Raw genomic sequence first — 20,542 nt, 5'->3', positions numbered from 1 at the left:
TCATGTCTCTGCACTTTCTACCTCCTCGAAGTGGCCCCTTCTTGCCCTCTAGTTTGTTCTGTCAGTCCTCAGATGGATTTCTTGGGTATTCAGAATGGTTTGATTTTATCTAGTTGTGTTCAAGAGATGAGGTAAGCCTAGGATCCTCCTACTATGCGGCCACCATCTTAGCTCCCTCCAGTGGTAGCTATTTATTTATTTATTTATTTAAAGATTTTATTTATTTATTAGAGAGAGAGAGAGAGAGAGAGAGGCAGAGACACAGGCAGAGGGAGAAGCAGGCTCCAAGCAGGGAGCCTGATGGGGGACCCAATCCAGGGAATCCAGGATCACACCCTCAGCTGAAGTCAAATGGAATTTGAATATATGAGCTCAGGGGCCAAGTAAGGGTCTGAGAGAAAAAAAAAATAATGTTATCAGTATTATGATATTTAAAGCCACAGAACTGGAAAAAGTCACTTAAAAAGGGAAGTTAGATGGAGATCAAGTAGCTAGAAAAACAGGAAGCTCTGAGCAAGTTGAATCAGTCTCAACTGGTAGGCACAATATTTGATGAACCATTTACTTAACTCTATAGAAAAACTCTGCTCTTGATACCTACTTAACATCATAATATATGTCTTTTCTACAAAGGTTCAAAGGAAAAAAATCCCACCTTGAAGTTGGTCTAGGGAAAAAGTTGTTTTTTTCCTATATTAATTAATACTTCTTTACCAGACAATGGAAACTATGTAAATGACAAATTTACTTTTGGGGATTAGTTGCTGCAATTTCAAAGATAAATTGCAAATTCATTTGAAGTTCAATTCACTAATTCCAAGTACTATTTCTTTGTTCTTTTTAATAACTCTTTATTGTTTCCATTTTTATTGTCTGGACTTAATTTTGTAAAGTCAGTTCAAATCCTTTGATAGAGAGAATTGGTAGAGGAGTAGAAGTAGAGAAAAAATGGCAGAGGAATGGTAGGTACTCCTAGATGGATTCTGTTTGCCCTTATCCCCCACCACTCACTATCCCTCTCAGCCCCCTCTTTGTTCCTAATCTGTCAAACTGCTCTCCACCAGAAGGCCTTCACATTAACTCTTCCCTTTGCTTACAAGACTTTTTCCCTTACTCTTTTTGTAGCCGAAATTTACTCATCTTTCAAGTCCCAGATTAAGTGCCAACAGTTCGGGAAGGTCTTCCCTGAATGCACCCTCCCTCACCCCCCATTATATAGTCTCACATACGTTGTACTTTTTCTTCATAGCACTTACTATTGTTAAAATTATTTAATTTTTTCCTACAACTAACATCTTCTTTTAAAAACTTTCCTTAGCCTTTGCATTCCTATTTATTCAAGAATGAAGTTTCACCTAAGGTTATACATTTGAAGGTAACTAGAGGCTAGCTCTCTCTTCTCCATCAATCCCTTACATAGTAAGAAATAGCTATAGGTCAGGAAGCTTAGGTGTTTTTGTTTATTTATTTATTTATTTATTTATTTATTTATTTATTTATTATTTTTTGTATTTTTTTATTGGAGTGCTTAGGTGTTTTTAAATAAGATACAGAGAAGCAATAGCAGAATGAAATAATTACCAGTTTTAACAACATTTTCTGCTATGCCTTTTACTCTGAAATACTCATTCCATATTCAAATTGCCCCAAATATGCACAAGATACCTTGCCTAGCTTTTTCTAATTCTGGATTGGATTGAAGTTTGTGCATTGTATTTGAATTTTATGTCTGTTTAGAGTCTTTTACTTGAGAAAAGTCTCTCCATTTTTTTTTTTTTCACAGTATTGACTTTTTGAAGAATCTGAGCTAATGTTCCATTATCTGGGTTTGTCAAATTGTTTCCTGTTGGTATTGCTTAAATTATTCCTCTCTTTTATTTTTTATAAATGGAAGTTAGGTCAGGAGAAGGGCTATCGAATAGAAATATAGCATGACCCACTTATATAATTTTAAAATTATCTGGTAGCCACATTTTATTTGTTGTTTTTTAAAGATTTGATTTATTTATTTGAGAGAGAAAGTGAGCATGAGACAGAACACACAAGCAGAGGCAAAGGGAGAGGGAGAAGCAGACTCCCCTAGTGAGCAGGGAGCCCCATGCAGGGATAAATCCCAGGACCCTGTGATCATGACCTGAGCTGAAGACAGACACTAAGCCTGCGGAGCCACTCAGCTGACCCTTGGTAGCCACATTTTAAAAAGTAAAAAAAAAAAAAAAAAAAAAAAAGAAAAAAAAAGGAAAGAAAGAAAAAGAAAAGTTTAACTTTAATAAGATATTTAAATTTTTTTAATTTTTAAAAAAAATTTATTTATGATAGTCACAGAGAGAGAGAGAGAGAGAGAGGCAGAGACACAGGCAGAGGGAGATGTAGGCTCCATGCACCAGGAGCCCAACGTGGGATTCGATCCCGGGTCTCCAGGATCACGCCCTGGGCCAAAGGCAGGCGCTAAACCGCTGCGCCACCCAGGGACCCCGATATTTAAGTTTTAACACAATATATCTAAAATATAATTTTAACACATAGTCAACGTTAAAAAGGTATCAATGAGACTTTCTTCAACTTTTTTTGTGCTAAGTTCTTAAATCCGGTGTGTTTTTTAATACACTTACAACACATCTCAATTTGAAGTAGCCACATTTTAGGTGCTCAATATTCAGATATGACCAGTGGCTATCGTATTGGACAGTGAAGTCTAGAGGCTTTATTAGATTCAGGTTAAATATCTTGGTAAGAATGCTTCATGGATGATACTGTGTACTGTCCATTGCATTATATCAGGAGCCTCATAGTACCTTTGTCCTAGTATTACTGATGTTAAATTTGATCACTTAGCTAAAGTGTTGCTGCCAGAATTTTCTATTATAAAAGATTCATCCCCCCCTTCCTAATGTAGAAGTAAACTGTAGCTATTTCTTGGACACCATAAGTCTATCTTGTTGCCCCATACCCTTTAGCCCAATGATTATAGAATCTATTGACAGTCCTTGTGGGAACCAATTATTATACTGCATTTACAAAATGGTAATTTCTTTTTTTTTTTTTTAAGATTTTATTTATTCATTCATGGGAGGCAGAGAGAGAGAGGCAGAGACACAGGCAGAGGGAGAAGCAGGCTCCCTGCATGGAGCCTGACATGGGACTCCATCCCAGGACCCCAAGATCACGACCTGAGCCAAAGGCAGACACTCAACCCTGAGCCACTGAGGAGCCCCAAAATGGTAATTTCTTATAATTCCCTTTACATCTATTAGATGGCAATCTTCTACAAAAAAAAAAAAAAAAAGAAAAGAAAGAAAATTTTACTATTAGGATTTTCTTTTACTCCTTTTTGTTAGGATGCAAGGATTGCAGAGTCCACATGGACACCTCATAGGACTGGAAGTGTCCTGGTGAGGTGAATAGCCAGGAGGGGTAAGGAAGGTTAGAGATCTGGAAAATGAATGTATTGGTTAAGCTAAGAGTATCTATTGCGGCAAATAGAGATCAACATTTCACTGGCTTAACACATAGGAGTTTATTTTTACTTATGTAAAAGTTCTACGTGGGTGTTCCTATTTAACTGGTGGTCTTTCTTCAGTCTGTGATTTGAGAACACAGGCTATCTGGTGGCTCTGCATTACCTAAGTCTTTGAAGTCTCTGCATCTAGGCTGAAGGAAAAGAGAACAGAGAAGGTCATTCACTTCTTAGCTGCCTTGACCTGGAAGTGAGATATGTACTTTCCACTTAGGCTTCCTAGTGAGATCTAGTCAACTAGCCCCTCTTATATACAAAGGGTGGGGCATTCCTCTAGTACAGCTACTTTCCTGAAACATCTATTTTCTGTGGAAGGGACAGTTAGCCATCACTGTCACAATTCAGCTGAGAGGCTGTTGACCAGGGGATATAAGAGTCTTTGCTAGCTGTTTCTACTTTTACTCCACCAGTAGCAAGCAAATTTTATTTTTTAATATACTCTCAAAAGGACTAGGTGAGATTCCTTTAAAAAATTCTCCCAAGCAGCCATGATTCCTATTTAAAAATGGGGTGGGGAGGGGAAGAAAGAAAATGAAAAAACAAAAACAAAAACATAGACATGAGTATAGAGGCATTGAAAAATATTTCATGAATTACTTTACAAAATGTACTCGTGGGGAAATATAGATGTGGGGAAAATGCAAGAGTGATCTAAATTGAGACAGATTTATCCCATTTCTACACCATAAGCTCTCTGTTGAAGAGACATTTAAAGCACTTACATACATGGTATTCAGTATCTGAGATATGACATAATCCTAAAATACTATCTGCTAAATAACTGTATGTAGCAATTCTTTTTTTCTAAAATTTTATTTATTTATTTATTTATTTATTTATTTATTTATTTACTTGAGAGAGAAAAAGAGAGAGAGAGCTCAGGTGTGCAGGGAGAGGGGCGGAGGGAGAAGGAGAGAGAGAGAATCTCAAGCAGACTCCTCACTGAGCACAAAGCTTGACTCAGGGCTGGATCTTGTGACCCTGAGATTATGACCTGAGCTGAAATCAGGAGCCGGATGCTCAACTGACTGAGACACCCAGGCACCCAATGTGGTTAGAAATTCTTATATATTATCAGTATTCTTAGTCCTAGAACTCATGATCTTGGCCCTAGAGGTCACAAACCTTACAAGGCCACATCTATTGATTCAAATATCTATTGAATGTCTACTGTGTGTCAGATACTATTCCAGTTGTTGAAGATTCCTTGGTGAATAAAAATTACACAATCAGGAACACCTGGGTGGCTCAGTGGTTGGGCATCTGCCTTGGGCTCAGGGCGTGATCCCAGAGTTCCGGGATCCAGTCCTGAGTCCTGCATCGGGCTCCCTGTGGGGAGCCTGCTTCTCCCTCTGCCTGTGTCTTTGCCTTTCTCACTGTGTCTCTCATGAATAAATAAATAAAATCTTAAAAAAAAAAGAATTATACAATCACTGACCTCATGGGGTTGATGGTCAGGTGGGAAAACAGACATTAAACAAATAGTTACCTCCCCTTCCCCAAATGAAACAATTTCAGTGAAAATAAGTGCTATGAAGAAAAATTTTGATGTCCATCAGATTTTATAATGGTAGTGGGGAGGGGGGAGACTTTAGGAAAGACCTTTCTGAAGTATTGGCACTTAATCTAGGACTTGAAAGAAGAGCAAGTTTTGCTACATAGAGTGGGGGACAGGGTGTTCTAAATAGAGAAAAAAGTAAATGTGAAGGCCAACAGGTAGAGAGAAGTTTGACAGGTTAGGAACAAAGTGAGGCCATTGTGGGAGACTGAGAGGGACAATGAGTGATGCTAGTTATGGCAGGGGTTTGGGTAGGAGTCAGATCATGCAGGGGTTTGTAGGCCAAGCTTAGGATTTCTTTTTTCTAAAGATTTTATTTATTCATGAGAGACACACAGAGAGAGAGGCAGAGAGACAGGCAGAGGGAGAAGCAGGCTCCAAACCACTGAGCCACCCAGGGATCCCCAAGCTAAGGATTTTTAAGTTTAGCCTAAAAACAAGGGAGAGAATCTGGAAAGCATCCTTATGATTACATGATTACAATCCTTATGATTATAGTTGTAGTTTAAAAAGATTACTCTAGCAGTAGCCATATTACACATGAAAACATTTTACAATGATTAAAACAGTACTTGGGGCACCTGGGTGGCTCAGTCAGTTAAGTGACTGCCTTCGGCTTGGGTCATGGTCCAGGGTCCTGGGATTGAGCCCTGCATTGGCTCCCCGCTCAGTGGAGAGTCTGCTTCTCCCTTTCTGTCTGCCCCTCCCCCTGCTTGTGCAAGTACTCTCTTTCTCTCTCTCTCAAGTAAATAACGTCTTTTTTTTTTTTTTTAAAGATTTTTATTTATTTATTCATGACACACACACACACACACACAGAGAGAGAGAGAGAGAGAGAGAGAAGCAGGCTCCATGCAGGGAGCCTGACGTGGGACTCGATCCCAGGTCTCCAGCCACGTGGAACCTAGAAGACCCATGTTTCCTGGGCCGAGAATCAGTGTGTTGGGCATCAGTGTTTTCTGCAAGGGTTGTGATCTGAAACTTTTTAAAACACCATCTGCCTTTTGGGGAAGCATTTCTGAATTGTCCATCACCAACCATTTCTTGGATATCATCATGAAACACCTGTTTGCTGATCGGAGCTGTCGTTTAATTTGATGCACCTCTGGATCCGGATGAAACATTAAATTGTCTTCCTCATTTCTCCATCAGGTGTACAGTTTTTATTTTTTTATTTTTTATTATTTTTTAAAATTTTTATTTATTTATGATAGTCACAGAGAGAGAGAGAGAGAGGCACAGACACAGGCAGAGGGAGAAACAGGCTCCATGCACCGGGAGCACGACGTGGGATTCGATCCCGGGTCTCCAGGATCGCGCCCTGGGCCAAAGGCAGGCTCTAAACCGCTGCGCCACCCAGGGATCCCAGGTGTACAGTTTTTAAAACTATCAATGGCATTTCAAGTCTTCTGAAAACAGTGTGGCAGTATGTGCGTGGTCCATAGCACAGTACAAGCAGTATCTAATAACAGTTTTAATTGTAGAATGTTTTTGGGTACTTGAATAAATCAAATCTTTTTTTTTTTTTTAATAAATCAAATCTTTAATTGAAAAAAAAAAAAGGATCACGCCCTGGGCTGAAGGCAGGCTGAGCCACCCCGGGTGCCCTCAAGTAAATAAAGTCTTAAAACAAAACAATTACTGGCAGGTGAATTAAATGGCAACTCAATGCACAGAACAGAAAGTTTAGTAGAAAACCCACCCAAATACATATAGGAAATTTATATGTGGTAAGTATGACATTTCAAATAAGTGGGGGAGAAAATGGATTACTTATTAACATTTTGGGATACCTGAGTATCCTTCTTGAGAAAGAATAAAGTTGGATTTGTACTTCAGAAATTCAAGGATGCAAAATGAAGTCATAAAAGACCCAGGAGGAATCATGGGGAAAGTACAAAAAATAATTCTGTGGGTAGGCAATGCCTTTTTTGAGTAGGTTTCAAAATCTAGATACCATAACAACGATGGCTTGGCCTATGTCCTAAAGAGATGGCAGTGGATGGCTTCAAGGCATATTTTGGAGATGGAATCATCAGGATGATGATACTGAATGGGGGTGGATGAAAGAGAGAGAGAGTAAAAAGATGTCAAGGATGACTTAATGACTTCTAAATTTGTAGTTTGAGGAATCCAGTGGGTGCTAATGTTGACTCCTGAGATGGGGAATAAGGAGGGGGGGGGGTTGTTGCAGGGTGATAAAAAAATTCAACTTTGTGTTAAAATATTTTGTACTTGTGTTAAAATATTTTGGACGCCACCAAGAAAGTGAAAACATAGAGAAAAATTATTTGCAAATCTGATAAGGGACTTATATCCAGAATATGTAAAGAACTCTTAAAACACAATAATGAAAGGACAAAGCAACCCAATGAAAATATGCGCAAAAGATTTGGATAGATATTTCTCTAAAGAAGATACATGAATGGTGGCCAATAAGCACACAAAAAGGTGATTGACAACATCATTAGTCATTATGAAAATGCAGATAAAAACCACAGTGAGATATTTCTAGCCACCCACTAGGATGGCTATAATAAAAGATAGAAACTAACAACAATCAGTGACCATATGCGGAAAATGGAACCCTCGTATATTGCTGGTAGGAATGTAAAATGGTGCAGTAACTTTGGAAAACAGTCTGGAAGTTTATCAATCTGTTAAGCATAGAGTTACCATATGATTCCATTATTTCATTCCTATGTGCTTACCTTAGAGAAAAAAACACATGGCCACATGAAGCCTTCTCCAGGAATGTTCACAGGAGCATTATTCATAATAACCAAAAAGTAGACACAACACACCATCAACTAATGAATGGATAAACAAAATGTGGAATCTAAACAAAATGTGGAATCTTTATACGATAGAATATTTGGCAATAAGAAGACACGTAAGTACTGATGCAAGTTATAACAGAGATAATCCTTAAAAACATGTGAGGTGAAAAAAGTCACAAAGACTACATATTGCATACCATATATGTGAAGTATACAGAATAGGCAAGTCTATAGAAACAGAAAACAGATTAGTGATTGCCTAGGGCTGGGATGGGAAGGAGAAAGGGAAAGTATAGGAGTGACTGCTTATAATCACAAAATTTCTTTTTGGAGGTAATGGAAATGTTCCAAAATGAAATTATAGAGACGATTGAACCGCCCTGTAAATATATAAAAGGCCATTGAGTTGTGTGTTTTAAACATGTGTAGTATATAGTATGTAAATTATATCTCAATAACGCTCTTAAAAAAATTCAACTGGGATATATTAACTTTCTTAAATAAACCTGTGAATTCTTTTCTATTTATTTAATTATTTATTTTATTTTTAATTTTTAAACCTGTGAATTCTTTTTTTTTTTAACCTGTGAATTCTTGACTTTGTCCTGGGGATGTCAGAAGCCTCAGAGTTCAGGGAACGATAGAATGAAGACCACGGTGGGGAACACATCGACAGAACGTTTGATTTCCTTCCTCCAGGTTCTCAGAGTGAGGCCACGCCTTTTCTTCGTCTCCTAGCAACCCACTCCCTGGCCGCCCGTTCTCTTCCTGTTAAGCCTCGCCCCGTCGTCACTTCCGCTCCGCAACAGGAAGTGAGGTCAGAGCCGGCAGCTTTCCCGGGAGTTCGGCGTTCTCGGTGTCTGCATCTGCTGAAGAAGTGGTTTTCCTGGCGGTGGCAGCCTCCGGCTCCGTCCCGCGTCCCACCTCCGCGCCCGGTGGTGAGGCTCTCCAGAGGTCTAGAGGCCTTGGAGGGTCCAGAGATCCGCGCGGCACGGAGGCGAGGCCTGGGAGCGCCTGGCTCCCAGGGCAGAGGAGGGGACTGGCGGGGGCAACTGCGGGTGTCGGTGGAATCCCCTCAGCTTGGCTTCGTTCCTCTGCGGCGGCACCGAGGACTTTCCCACTTCTCTCTTGCGGACCACCTTGGTTTCTGGAAACTGGGACTTTTCGGCGTCCCTCTCCCAGCGTCCCACCTCCCGCGTTTGAAGGAAGACCCCTGGTGCGGAAGTCTCGCCCGAGGCTCATCCGGCTGCTGACTCCCCCGCCCGGGCCATGAAGTGATCCGTCCCGACCTCAGTGTGAGCTACGGACCGACTTGTGACACTTTGCAGAGTCCTGGGGTAAATGTTTACATGTGCGCATGGTCGCGTGTGTGTGTGTGTCTTAGATTTCCTGCAAGATAGGAGCCAGGAGAACCCCGGGCTGTGTTTGGCCAGTGGGTATTTTGGTTTACTTACTTTTCTTTGACCTCTCCACTAGGGTTTCTTCCCTGTTTTGCACGATGCCGTGTGTTAATTGGTGAGAATTAGCACCCTGGAATTCCAGCACCCTGGGATTAGGATGGGAGGGTCCAGGAGTGACTGATTTTTTGGGGGGTCTTAGCTTGATCTTTGAGGAGTTGTGACCTATTCGATTCAGGCGATTTTTAGTCAGTTTTAAGTTTTTATTTTTAAATTATTAGTATTTATTTATTTAATCGTTTTAAGTTTTTAATGTGTTGGTGTCTCACACCCAGACCACGGGTTCTTCTTGGACAGACTGTGTCATATAGTACTGTTTGGATCTTCGTAACCCCAAGCACAGTGCTGAACACACAGTAAAGGCTCGTTAATTTTTAAATTTACTTTGTTATTTTATTTTTTAAAGATTTTATTTATTTATTCATGAGAGACAGAGAGAGAAGCAGAGACACAGGCGGAGGGAGAAGCAGGCTCCATGCAGGGAGCCTGATGTGGGACTCCATCCGGGACTTCAGGATAACACCCTGGGCCGAAGGCAGGCGCCAAACCGCTGAGCCACCCAGGGATCCCTAATTTTTATTTTTTTATTTTTATTTTTTTAAAGATTTTATTTATTTATTCATAGAGACACACACACACACACAGAGGCAGAGACACAGGCAGAGGGAGGAGCAGGCTCCATGCAGAGAGCCTGATGTGGGACTCCATCCCGGGACTCCAGGATCACGTCCTGGGCGGAAGGCAGGCACCAAACCGCTGAGCCACCCAGGGATCCCTAATTTTTAAATTTAAACCGCAGAAAATCATGAATAAATAAATAAAATATTAAAAAAAAATAAACGGCAGAAAATACACATTCTAACATTTCCAATTTAATATTGAAGGGGGGATCTATTTAAATATGGTTCAGCTCCCGGAAAGGACAACATAAAATAACACGATCTTTTTAGATAAATGTGTCTAAAATTTAGAGGCTACCTGGAAGACTAGATACAGTGCTTGCCGTGGAAGAGAAATAGGGTACATCTATCTTTTAGGAAGAGAGCATGTAAATAATGATGTTTCGTTGCCTGTATCTTTTCTTTTTCTTCTTTTTTTTTTTTTTTTTAAGTAGGTGTTCTGTCCTGACTTACTGACACAGAGGTACTTGCTGCCATTATGGGAAATCAGCTCGCTGGCATTGCTCCTTCCCAGATCCTTTCTGTGGAGAGTTATTTCTCAGATATCCATGACTTTGAATATGATAAGAGCCTGGGAAGCACTCGGTTTTTTAAAGTTGCTCGAGCGAAGCACCGAGAAGGCCTGGTGGTTGTGAAAGTCTTTGCAATTCAGGATCCCACATTGCCTTTAACCAGCTATAAACAAGAGCTGGAGGAACTGAAAATCAGGCTTCATTCTGCACAGAACTGTCTGCCTTTTCAGAAAGCAGTGGAAAAAGCATCTGAGAAAGCAGCCATGCTCTTTAGGCAGTATGTGCGAGACAACCTCTATGATCGCATCAGTACCCGTCCCTTCTTAAATAACATTGAGAAGCGTTGGATTGCTTTCCAGATCCTGACAGCTGTGGACCAAGCACACAAATCTGGAGTCCGTCATGGGGACATCAAGACTGAGAATGTTATGGTCACCAGTTGGAATTGGGTCCTTCTAACCGATTTTGCAAGTTTTAAGCCCACTTACCTTCCGGAGGACAACCCAGCAGATTTCAACTATTTCTTTGACACTTCACGTAGGAGAACTTGCTATATTGCTCCTGAACGTTTTGTTGATGGTGGATTGTTTGCTACTGAGTTAGAATATATGAGGGATCCTTCAACTCCACTTGTAGACTTAAATAGTAATCAGAGAACAAGAGGAGAGTTGAAGCGCGCAATGGATATCTTTTCAGCAGGTATTCAAGTTGATCAAGTTTGCTAAGGGGAAATATGCATATATTTTAACTCTGGAACGTTGAAATGTAGTTCTTAGAAAATCCCATATGTTGAAAAGTTATTTTCTTGACACCTCAGACACTATTCGGATAGATATAGCAGTCTTTTATTGGATATGTTTACATGCCGAGGAAGTACAGAGTGGTTCATTTGTTCAGATATTTAAGAAATATTTGAATTCTTCTGTATGTATCAGGCACTTTTTTTTTTTCCTTAACGTTAACTCTACCGCCAATGTGCTGCTCAAACTCAGGACTCATGATCAAGAGTTGCATGCTCTACCCACTGAGCCAGCCAGGCACCCCAAGGCACTGTCTTAACACTGGAGACAGATGGACACTTATGTTTCTCTTTTCAAGGTGTTTATGTTTAATGGGGAGATAGATATGATATTGAAAAAGCAATTTCAGTGCAGTGTGATTTGCTGTGGTGGTGATAAGCATTGGGTGTTGTTATTGGAACGTACAAATATTTAAATTTGTCTCCGTGGTTTGATGGGTAGAGAGGCAATATCAGGAAAGGCCTCTTTGTTGGAAGGATGGTTTTTTTTAAAAGATTGATTTATTTCAGAGAGAGAGAGTGTCCTTGTATGTGCGTGAGTGGGGGGAAGGGGCAGAGGGCCAGGATCTTTAAGCAGACTCCCAGCTGGGCCGGGAGCCTGACATGGAGCACAGTCTCACGACCCATGAGATCATGACTTGAACTGAAACCCGTTGTTAGATACTTAACTGACTCAGCCACCCAGGTGCCCCTGGAAGGATGATTTTTAAACAGACCTGAAAGATAATTGGAAGCTAGCTATGGCAAGGATAGCTTGTTTCAGGCGGAGGGTATTCCTTATACAAAGACATGAAGACCAGATCATGAGGCACTGATTTATTAGGCTACTTTAATTAGTTTACTATATCTGGCACATGGAGTGTAGAGTGTGAGGTTAGCAAGCCTCAGATCATGGGCTGGCATGCCCATGTTAGCCTATGGGGACAGCATCAGGTATTATTTTAAGTAAATGCTGTAGCATGGAGAGTGGATTGCAGGGAGCTACCTTGGAGGCGGGAAAACCAGCTAGGAGTAAAATTTTACCATCCAGATAAGATGTGACCCTGACTGACTGAAAGTTGTGACAGAATTGGAGAGGGAGTGGAAGAAATAACACTTCGGAGATAATTAATAGGTAGAATTGATTGGTAGGTAACGTCAAGAGCACTTCTTTCACCCTGACTTGGAAAACGGGGTGGATTGGCAATGATGGTCACTGACATAGGAGAAATAGGAGGATGAATGGGTAAGAGGTGGGAAGATGAAGAAGTCTTCATTAGATATGTTGAGTTGAAGGCGTCTGGGGGATATCCAGGAGAAGATGTGCAACAGGCAGTTGGTTATAAAGGTTTGGTGCATAGAGATTTAGGACAGAGGTGGAGATTTGGTAGTTACCAGGAAATAAGTAGTAATTGTAGCCAAGGGAATGGGTTTGTAACCCAGGAGAGTTTGTAAAGAAGTCATTCTTAAGCTTTTTTGAGATCCCCTTAAAGACTTTGATGAAATCAGTAGCCACCTTCTCTAGAAGAAAAGTGTCATGCATTAATATACACTATTTCATATACACAGACCACTTGAAGCCAGGCCACGGATTCTAGATTGTCTATGAAATTTTGGGAAAAGAAGTGGGCTGAAAATAGTATCTGGAGGAATACCTTGTGAACTCTGCATCAGTGCCATTTTTCATAAATTTCACAAAGGTTTTACCATCTGTAGGTTTGCTGCAAAGAAAACATAAACTGGGCAGCTATATTTTAGATTATTTTAGAAAAATAATTAATGAAGAAGTGTATTTCATTGGAATCAACAAGCATTGTTCATAACCTCTTCTGGCCCATTCAGCTCACTAATGTGTGTCCCAAGATAATACTGAGGGTTGTTTTTGATAAGCTAGGGTTAGCCTCCAGGCTGTGAGTATAACAAGACTAGAAATGTAATCCATCAGAGTCCCAACTTTTTTGATCAGTGAATGTATCTAAATTTTTGGCAAACCATTTTTACTTTTAAAATTACTATTTTGTCAGTAGAATTCTCTTAGCTTAGAAATGTGATCACTTTTTAACCTCAAGATGATTTTAGGCTTTTTTCTTTTAAGAAGAAAATTGCCAAGTAAATACTTGGGGTATCACTGGCATATAATTTATTACATCCTTGTGACTTATGTATAACTGGAAGTTTGTTAGAGTTTTAAAATTTCAAGAGTCAACGAAAAGTATATATTTATCTTTTCTGTGTACGTTATAGTTCCATAAACTTCTTACTCAGCATTTATTATTTCCATACTAGAGTCCTACACTGTTTTGGGTGAAGATAGGCTCTTTCTTTCTTTTCTTTTCTTTCTTTCTTTTTTTTTTTTTAGAGGTGGGTGGGATCTGTCCCTGTCGCACTGCTCCTAAGATTTGATGTAGGCTCTTTGGGTTTTGAATGTTACTTTTCTCCATCTTGATGCATATCCATGATTCCTGGTTGCTGGTTTTGGAGAAGTGTATATATTTTCTTTCTGGTCGTATAAGTGTGCACAGCCTTTTTCCTGGAGATCTTTCACTCATTACTTGACAAATATTTGAATTTTATCTGTCCGTTATATATGAGACACTGCTCTATAAGTGTTGGGAGTACAGCTCTGAACAAGACTGACAGTTTTTGCCCTCAAGGAGCTTATATTCTAGTGGAGTAGAAAAAGAATAAGTAAAGAAATTAATTTTCTTCAGTGTTAACTGCTGTGACAAAGAGTTACGGCTTTTACATGTTATGGCAAAGGTTGGTAGGAGACAACTCTAGGTAAAATGATCAGAGAAGACCTCTGAGAATGTAACATTTGAGCTGATATCTGAGTTATAAGGACTTAGTATTGATGAAGAGACCTTGAACAATTTGTTCCATAGGGAGATACCATGTAATAACACCTTTTTCACAACAGCATTCTAAAAGTCGCAAGAAAAAGTCCCGTATTCACCTCTGTATTAGTTTGCTAGGGCTGCCATGACACAATGTCCCAGACTTGGCAGCTTAAACAAAAATTTATTTTTCCTCTGTTCTAGAGGCTAGAAGTCCAAGATTAAGGTGCCAACAGTATTGATTTCTTTTTAAGCCTCTTTGGGTTGCAGATGGCCACTTTCTCGCTATGTACTCGGCCTCTTCCTTGGTGCCCCTTCTATGGACACTAGTCATAATGGACTTATGACCTCATTTAATTTTAACTTTTTAAAGGCCCTATTACCTGTATTTAAGGTTACAGGAACTGGGTGGTAAGACTTAAACATATGAATTTTGGGGAGGTAGAGACACAATTCAATCCATAACAACCCCCATTTACTTGTAAATAGTCAAATGTAGCTATGTTTCTATCTGACTTTTTACTTGGAAATTATTTCAAATTTATAAACTGTAAAAACTTGTAGAAGAGAATCCCCGGATTCACTTGTTAACATTTTGCTCTACTTTATCACTTGTACATTTTTTGCACACTGCCCTACCCCCCATGATTTTTTCCTGAATAAGTTACTTATATCATGGCCCTTCACCTCTAAATACTTCTGTATGTATTTCATAAGATCCTACCTAGTCTCTTACATAACACTTGCATAATTGTATTGTTGCAGTTATCAACTGCAGCAAATTTAACATGGATAAAATAATTTATAATTTTAATCCTGATTTTGTTTTTGACCAAATAATGTCCCCTTTTTTCATTTTAACTGCTCCAAGACAGAAGCTAGTCTAGGGTTTGATATTGCATTTAGTTGTCCTGTCTCTTTAGCTTCCTTTGATGTGAAACATCTTTACAGCTTTTTTTTTTTTTTTTGTCACCATGACGTTGATTTTTTTTTGAGGAATACCTCTTCTTTTAAATTTTTAAAAATTATTTTTATGGGGTGCCAGGGTGGCTCAGTCGGTTAAGTGCCTGCCTTCAGCTGAGGTCATGATCCCAGGGGCCAGGTATTGAGCCCTGCATTGGGCTCCCTACTCAGTGGAGATTCTTCCTTCTCTTTTTCTCTCCCTCTGCCTTTCCTCCTGTTCATGCTCACTCTCTCTCTCAGATAAAATCCTTAAAAAATTGTTTTTATACCTTTTATTTTAAATGATAGAAGTTGCAAAAATAATGAAGAATACTTCTCAGCTTCCGCACTAGTGATATATGACCAGTACCACATCAAAATCAGGAATTGACATTGTAGCATTACTCTTAACTAGATATAGAACTTACTCAGTTTTCACTGGCTTTTACCTGCATTGTGTGTGTATGTACGCGCACACACGAATGTGCTCACGCAGCTCACTCCACCCTTTTGTTTTTTATAGAATGTACACCTTTTGGGGTTTGGTTTTTCCTTTTGATTAGATTCAGGTTATTCATTCTCAGTGTACTGTATATATGAAAATGCATCTTCACAGTATCACATTTAGAGACAAAATGGTGTTTGTTGGTGATGTTAATTTTGATTAAGGTCTTGCCTGATTCTCCCCTCTGTAGTTACCTTTTGTTTTTTTATTTTTATTTATTATTATTATTTTTTTAAATTTTTATTTATTTATTTATGATAGTCACAGAGAGAGAGAGAGAGAGGCAGAGACACAGGCAGAGGGAGAAGCAGGCTCCATGCAGGGAGCCTGACGTGGGACTCGATCCTGGTCTCTAGGATCAGGCCCTGGACTCAAGACAGCGCTAAACCACTGAGCTACCCGGGCTGCCCTTGATACAGACTTCTTAATTCCTACACCCAGTTTGCTAGTATTTTTTGGAGTATTTTTGTGTCTATATTCATCAGGAACATTGGTCTATAGTTTTTTTGTGATGTTTTTGTCTGAATGAGTTGGGAAGTGTTCCCTCTTCTGTTTCTTTTGGACAATTTGTGAAGGATGGGAAGTGTTCCCTCTTTTTCTTCAGGACAATTTGTGAAAGATGGATAAGTATTTTAACATTTAAAAGACTGTTAAGGCATCTTGTCTTAGGTTTTTCTTTTGTGGAATGTTTATTATTAATCCAATTTTTTTACTTTTAAGGTCTGTTCAGATTTTCTGTTTCTTTTTAAGTCTGCTTTGGTAGTCTGTATCTTTCCAGGAATCTGTCCATTTCATTTAGGCTATCTAATTTGTTGACATACAATTGTTTAAAATATAGTGCTTTTTCATTTCTGTAAGGTTGGTAGTATGTCCCCTTTTCATAACTGATTTTAGTAGTTTGAGACATCTATCTTCTTAGTAGGAGTCTGTCAATTTGTTGAGCTTTTCAAAGCACCAACCTTTGATTTTGTCAGTGTTCTCTATTGTGTTTTATTCTCTACTTCACAAATTTCCATGCCAGTCTTAATTATTCCTTTTCTTCTGTATGCTTTGGTTTTAGTTTACTTTTCTTGTTTCTTAAGGTTAAGGTTAGGTTGTTCTGCAATCTTTTATGATATAGGTGTTTATAGGTACACATTTCCTCTAAACACTGTCTTTGTTGCGTTCTATGTGTTTTTTTTTTTTTTTTAAATTCTTTTTTTATTTATTTATTTATTTATTCATTCATGAGACACACAGAGAGAGAGGCAGAGACACAGGCAGAGGGAGGAGAAGCAGGCTCCCTGCACGGAGCCCGATGCGGGACTCGATCCCAGGACTCCAGGATCACACCCTGAGCCAAAGGCAGACGCTCAACCACTGAGCCACCCAGGCGTCCCTCTATGTGTTTTTTATGTTGTGTTTTAATTTTTATTCATCACGAAGTATGTTTCTAATTTCCCTTTGATCAGTTGGTTATTTAGGAGTGTGTTGTTTCTACATATTTGTGAATTTTTCAAGCTGTTTTCTATTATTTCTTATTTCATTCCATTGAAGTTTGAAGAACACGATTTGTATGATTTCAGTCATTTTAAACTTACTGAGGCTTGTCTTATGGCCTAGCATATGGTCTAACCTGAAGAGTGTTCAGTGTACCTGAGAAGAATTTGTATTCTGCTGCTGATTTTGGGTGGAGTGTTCTTTTGATGTCTGTATTAGATCTGGTTGGTTTGTAGTGTTTGTCTGATATTCTATTTTTCTTCTTGGGTATGGTGTTTTTAATAGCTCTTTTAAGTCTCTTATTCTGAAACTTGACACTATATAGGTAGAAATTAATTTAAGAAATTTATTGAGTGTTTATTATGTGTCAGGAACTGTTTTAGTTCCTGGAAGTTTTTTAATGAGTGAAGTAGCAGAAAATCCTTCCTCATGGATTTTGCATTCTAGTGGGTATACAAGACAATAAAATAAATACATAATATATTTAATTTGGGTGTTGGTGCTGTGGGAAAAGGGAAAGGGAAAAGGGACATGCCAGGTAAGTAAGGGGTAGTTGTGGTGGGGCTTGCAGTTTTAAACTGCATAGTTTTCTTATTGCTAATATTCTAAATGACATTTGATGAAAGATCTGAAGGAGGTGGAGGTATAAGTCAGGTGAATATTTGGAGGAGTAGCAGTCTAGGTAGAGGGACCAGGAAATGGAGAGGCTGTGTGCTAAGGTTATTTAAGGATCTCTTTAAGACTTGTGAAATGCAAGGGTGCTTGGGTGGCTCAGTTGGTTGAGTAACTCTCAATTTCAGCCCAGGTCATGATCTCTGAGTTATGAGATCGAGCCCTACATGAGGCTAAACACTGAGTGTGGAGCCTGCTTAAGATTATTTCACTCTCTCTGCCATCTCCTTCCCTGTATGCATGTGCAGGCTCTTTAAAAACAAAACAAAACAAAAAACTTGTGAAATGCAAGTCATATAATGATTCAGTGAAACTGCTTTGTCCTTTTGGGAATGTAGGTAGATTTTTTTCCATTCCTTGTTTGAAGATTATGTAAGTGCAAAATGATTGGGTTATTTTTCCTTCCCTCTCTAGTCTTACACCTGTACTTTGTAGCACTCCTCACATGTTTGTTCACTGGCTTATTTTATGTCTACCTAGAATGAAAGCTTCATGAGGGCAAGGGTTTTATCTATTCTGTGTGCCGCTAGTGTCTAGTATGTATATGGTAGATACCTAATAACTTTGATGATCAATAAATGAGTTGTCAGATATGACTTCTCAGTTCCTTATGAACTTAAGGTCTAAAATAAGGCCATACTTTAAAAAAGTATTATATTTCTTGTGGCTTGTAATCTATTTATCTCTAAATATATGTATGTATATATTATATACAAACATATTCTTTTTTTCTTAAATTGTATTTTTTTAAATTTTTATTTATTTATGATAGTCACACATACACAGAGAGAGAGACAGAGAGGCAGAGACACAAGCAGAGGGAGAAGCAAGCTCCATGCAGGGAGCCCGAACGTGGGACTTGATCCCGGGTCTCCAGGATCACGCCCTGGGCTGAAGGCGGCACTAAACTGCTGAGCCACCTGGGCTCCCGTATATACAAACATATTCATTTTAAATTAGACAACCAGGAAGTAATTTTATTTGATTTTTTTTAAGATGGAGAAAAATTCAGTGAGCTTCTTTTGGCTTTACACTTTCAGTAACTGATGACAGGGCAATAGACATTTTCCCCGTCTTGCTTGATTGTAGTTGTATGTTGCATTAATATTTTTAATTCAGTTTACTTTGGGTTTTTCATTTTGAGTTTTGTGAATTCTCTGAATTCTTGTACTGTATTAGAGATATTTTGCATGTTTAATGGAATTATATCTTTTATTTTCTAGGTTGTGTTATAGCTGAACTTTTTACAGAAGGTGTACCACTGTTTGATCTCTCTCAACTTCTCGCTTATAGAAATGGACAGTTTTTCCCGGAACAAGTGCTAAATAAAATTGAAGATCGCAGTATCAGAGAATTGGTAACTATGCTACAAGTATTCTCCATTTGGTTTTAATAGAATTATGTTCTGACTTTTGCATTAGACAGCTCTCTGGAATTTTATGAACTTGGAACAAAGCAATAAATTTTAGTATATGTGCTGCCAAAGAGAGCAATGTAGCAGAGCAATAAAGCTCCATAGACTATTATGAACAGCTTATTTTTATTTACTTTAATTTACTTTGTTAGGGAGAAATGTACAGTATTTTCCACCTTTTCAGGCAGAGCTCATTTGACTAAGTTTTGTATGTATATAAAACACAATTTTATACTCACAGTCACACACACACACACACACACATCTTCAGCTCTGCTTTGGATAGATTTGGAAGGAAGTAAGGAGGTGCCGGAGGTTTAGAGATGTTGTCCGATAGAGCTTGCTAGTAAGATTTGAAGAAGACATATATATAAAATGAAAGCTGGGAAACATCAGTGTGAATGTAATGCATTAGTATAGGGCCATTTCATATAGAAATACCTTGCCTGGTATGTCTCTCTTAAGGCTGTTCTGGAAGGGAAGGCTATAGAATCACTAATTAGTATAGCAGAAGAGATATGAGGAATCCTGTGGGAGGTCATATAAGCCGTATATGTCCACCTTAGTGTTTGAGGGGATCTTTATTAAGTCCACCAATACAGTAACTGATGGCTTGTAATGATGATGAGGCCCAGTCATGGAAAAGTATAGTATATTAAAATACTCTGTAGCAAAGTAAGGAAATACAGAATACATTTTAATTTCTCTTACAAATGGCAAGTATTAAAAAATAGGATGTTTTAAAGGAAGCCAAGTTAGCTCATTTTCAATGAACAGTGCCTGGATTAAGAGTTGGTATACCTGGCTGTTCTCTCTTTGGATATGGCACTCATTTGTCATGTTACATTGGCTAAGTGACTTCATGAACTTGGGCCTGTGTTTTCTTAACTCTGAAAGGAGTGAATTTCACAAATCTTTAAGGCTTAATCTGAATGTAAAAGGAATTATACTTAAATCACTTTTCCTGATATTTATAGTGCATTTGATTCCCTGCAAGTTCAATGCTATAGTGTATTTGATTCCCTGCAAGTTCAATGTAAACAGAAAGCTCAAAAAGCTAAAAAAATCATATATTTTTATGATATTTTAAGTATTTAAATAATGATTCACTCTGAGGATCTAAGAAAAATTAAACTATGCTCTGTTGAAAGAAAATTACTTCCCTAAGATACCAGAAAACATGATAAATCCAAATTAAGTGTATCGTTTTTAGGGTTTGTAGGATTTAACACCTCTTATAGTACTTTAAAAGTTTAGACCACTAATTCCCTTTTTGACTAGATCCTAGAACTATGCTTATACCATGTATTCCCTTAGATTTGTGGTATTAAGGCTCTAAATCAGAACTGATATATAAATAGATTTTAGTGGTTCTGGATTCTCTTCAGAATTGTGTGTAATTTTATATGTA

The 20,542-nt window shown here is 38.6% G+C and overlaps 1 protein-coding gene and 1 long non-coding RNA gene across 4 annotated transcripts in view; both read left to right on the top strand.

Moving 5' to 3' along the window:
* The first annotated feature begins 6,080 nt into the window (after positions 1–6,080).
* LOC140594529 (uncharacterized) lies at positions 6,081–6,491 on the top strand. The gene is made up of 2 exons (XR_011995393.1): positions 6,081–6,227; positions 6,445–6,491. It is a non-coding gene; the product is annotated as an uncharacterized lncRNA (long non-coding RNA).
* Positions 6,492–8,610: 2,119 nt separating this feature from the next.
* Positions 8,611–20,542, top strand: part of PIK3R4 (phosphoinositide-3-kinase regulatory subunit 4) — a 71,408-nt gene continuing 59,476 nt past the window's right edge. The window contains exons 1-3 of one of the 3 annotated variants that reach the window (XM_026015465.2): positions 8,611–9,192; positions 10,427–11,203; positions 18,941–19,074. In XM_026015465.2, coding sequence (XP_025871250.1) covers positions 10,471–11,203; positions 18,941–19,074 — 867 coding nt within the window. In that variant the 5' untranslated portion in view covers positions 8,611–9,192; positions 10,427–10,470. Of the gene's footprint in view, positions 9,193–10,423; positions 11,204–18,940; positions 19,075–20,542 lie in introns of all 3 variants that reach the window. The other 2 variants (XM_026015466.2, XR_011995259.1) reach the window with 2 other exon arrangements.

The sequence above is a fragment of the Vulpes vulpes genome, chromosome 11 (genome assembly GCF_048418805.1).
Source record: "Vulpes vulpes isolate BD-2025 chromosome 11, VulVul3, whole genome shotgun sequence".
NCBI classification, from domain to species: domain Eukaryota; kingdom Metazoa; phylum Chordata; class Mammalia; order Carnivora; family Canidae; genus Vulpes; species Vulpes vulpes.
This window is presented reverse-complemented; position numbering and strand designations above follow the sequence as displayed.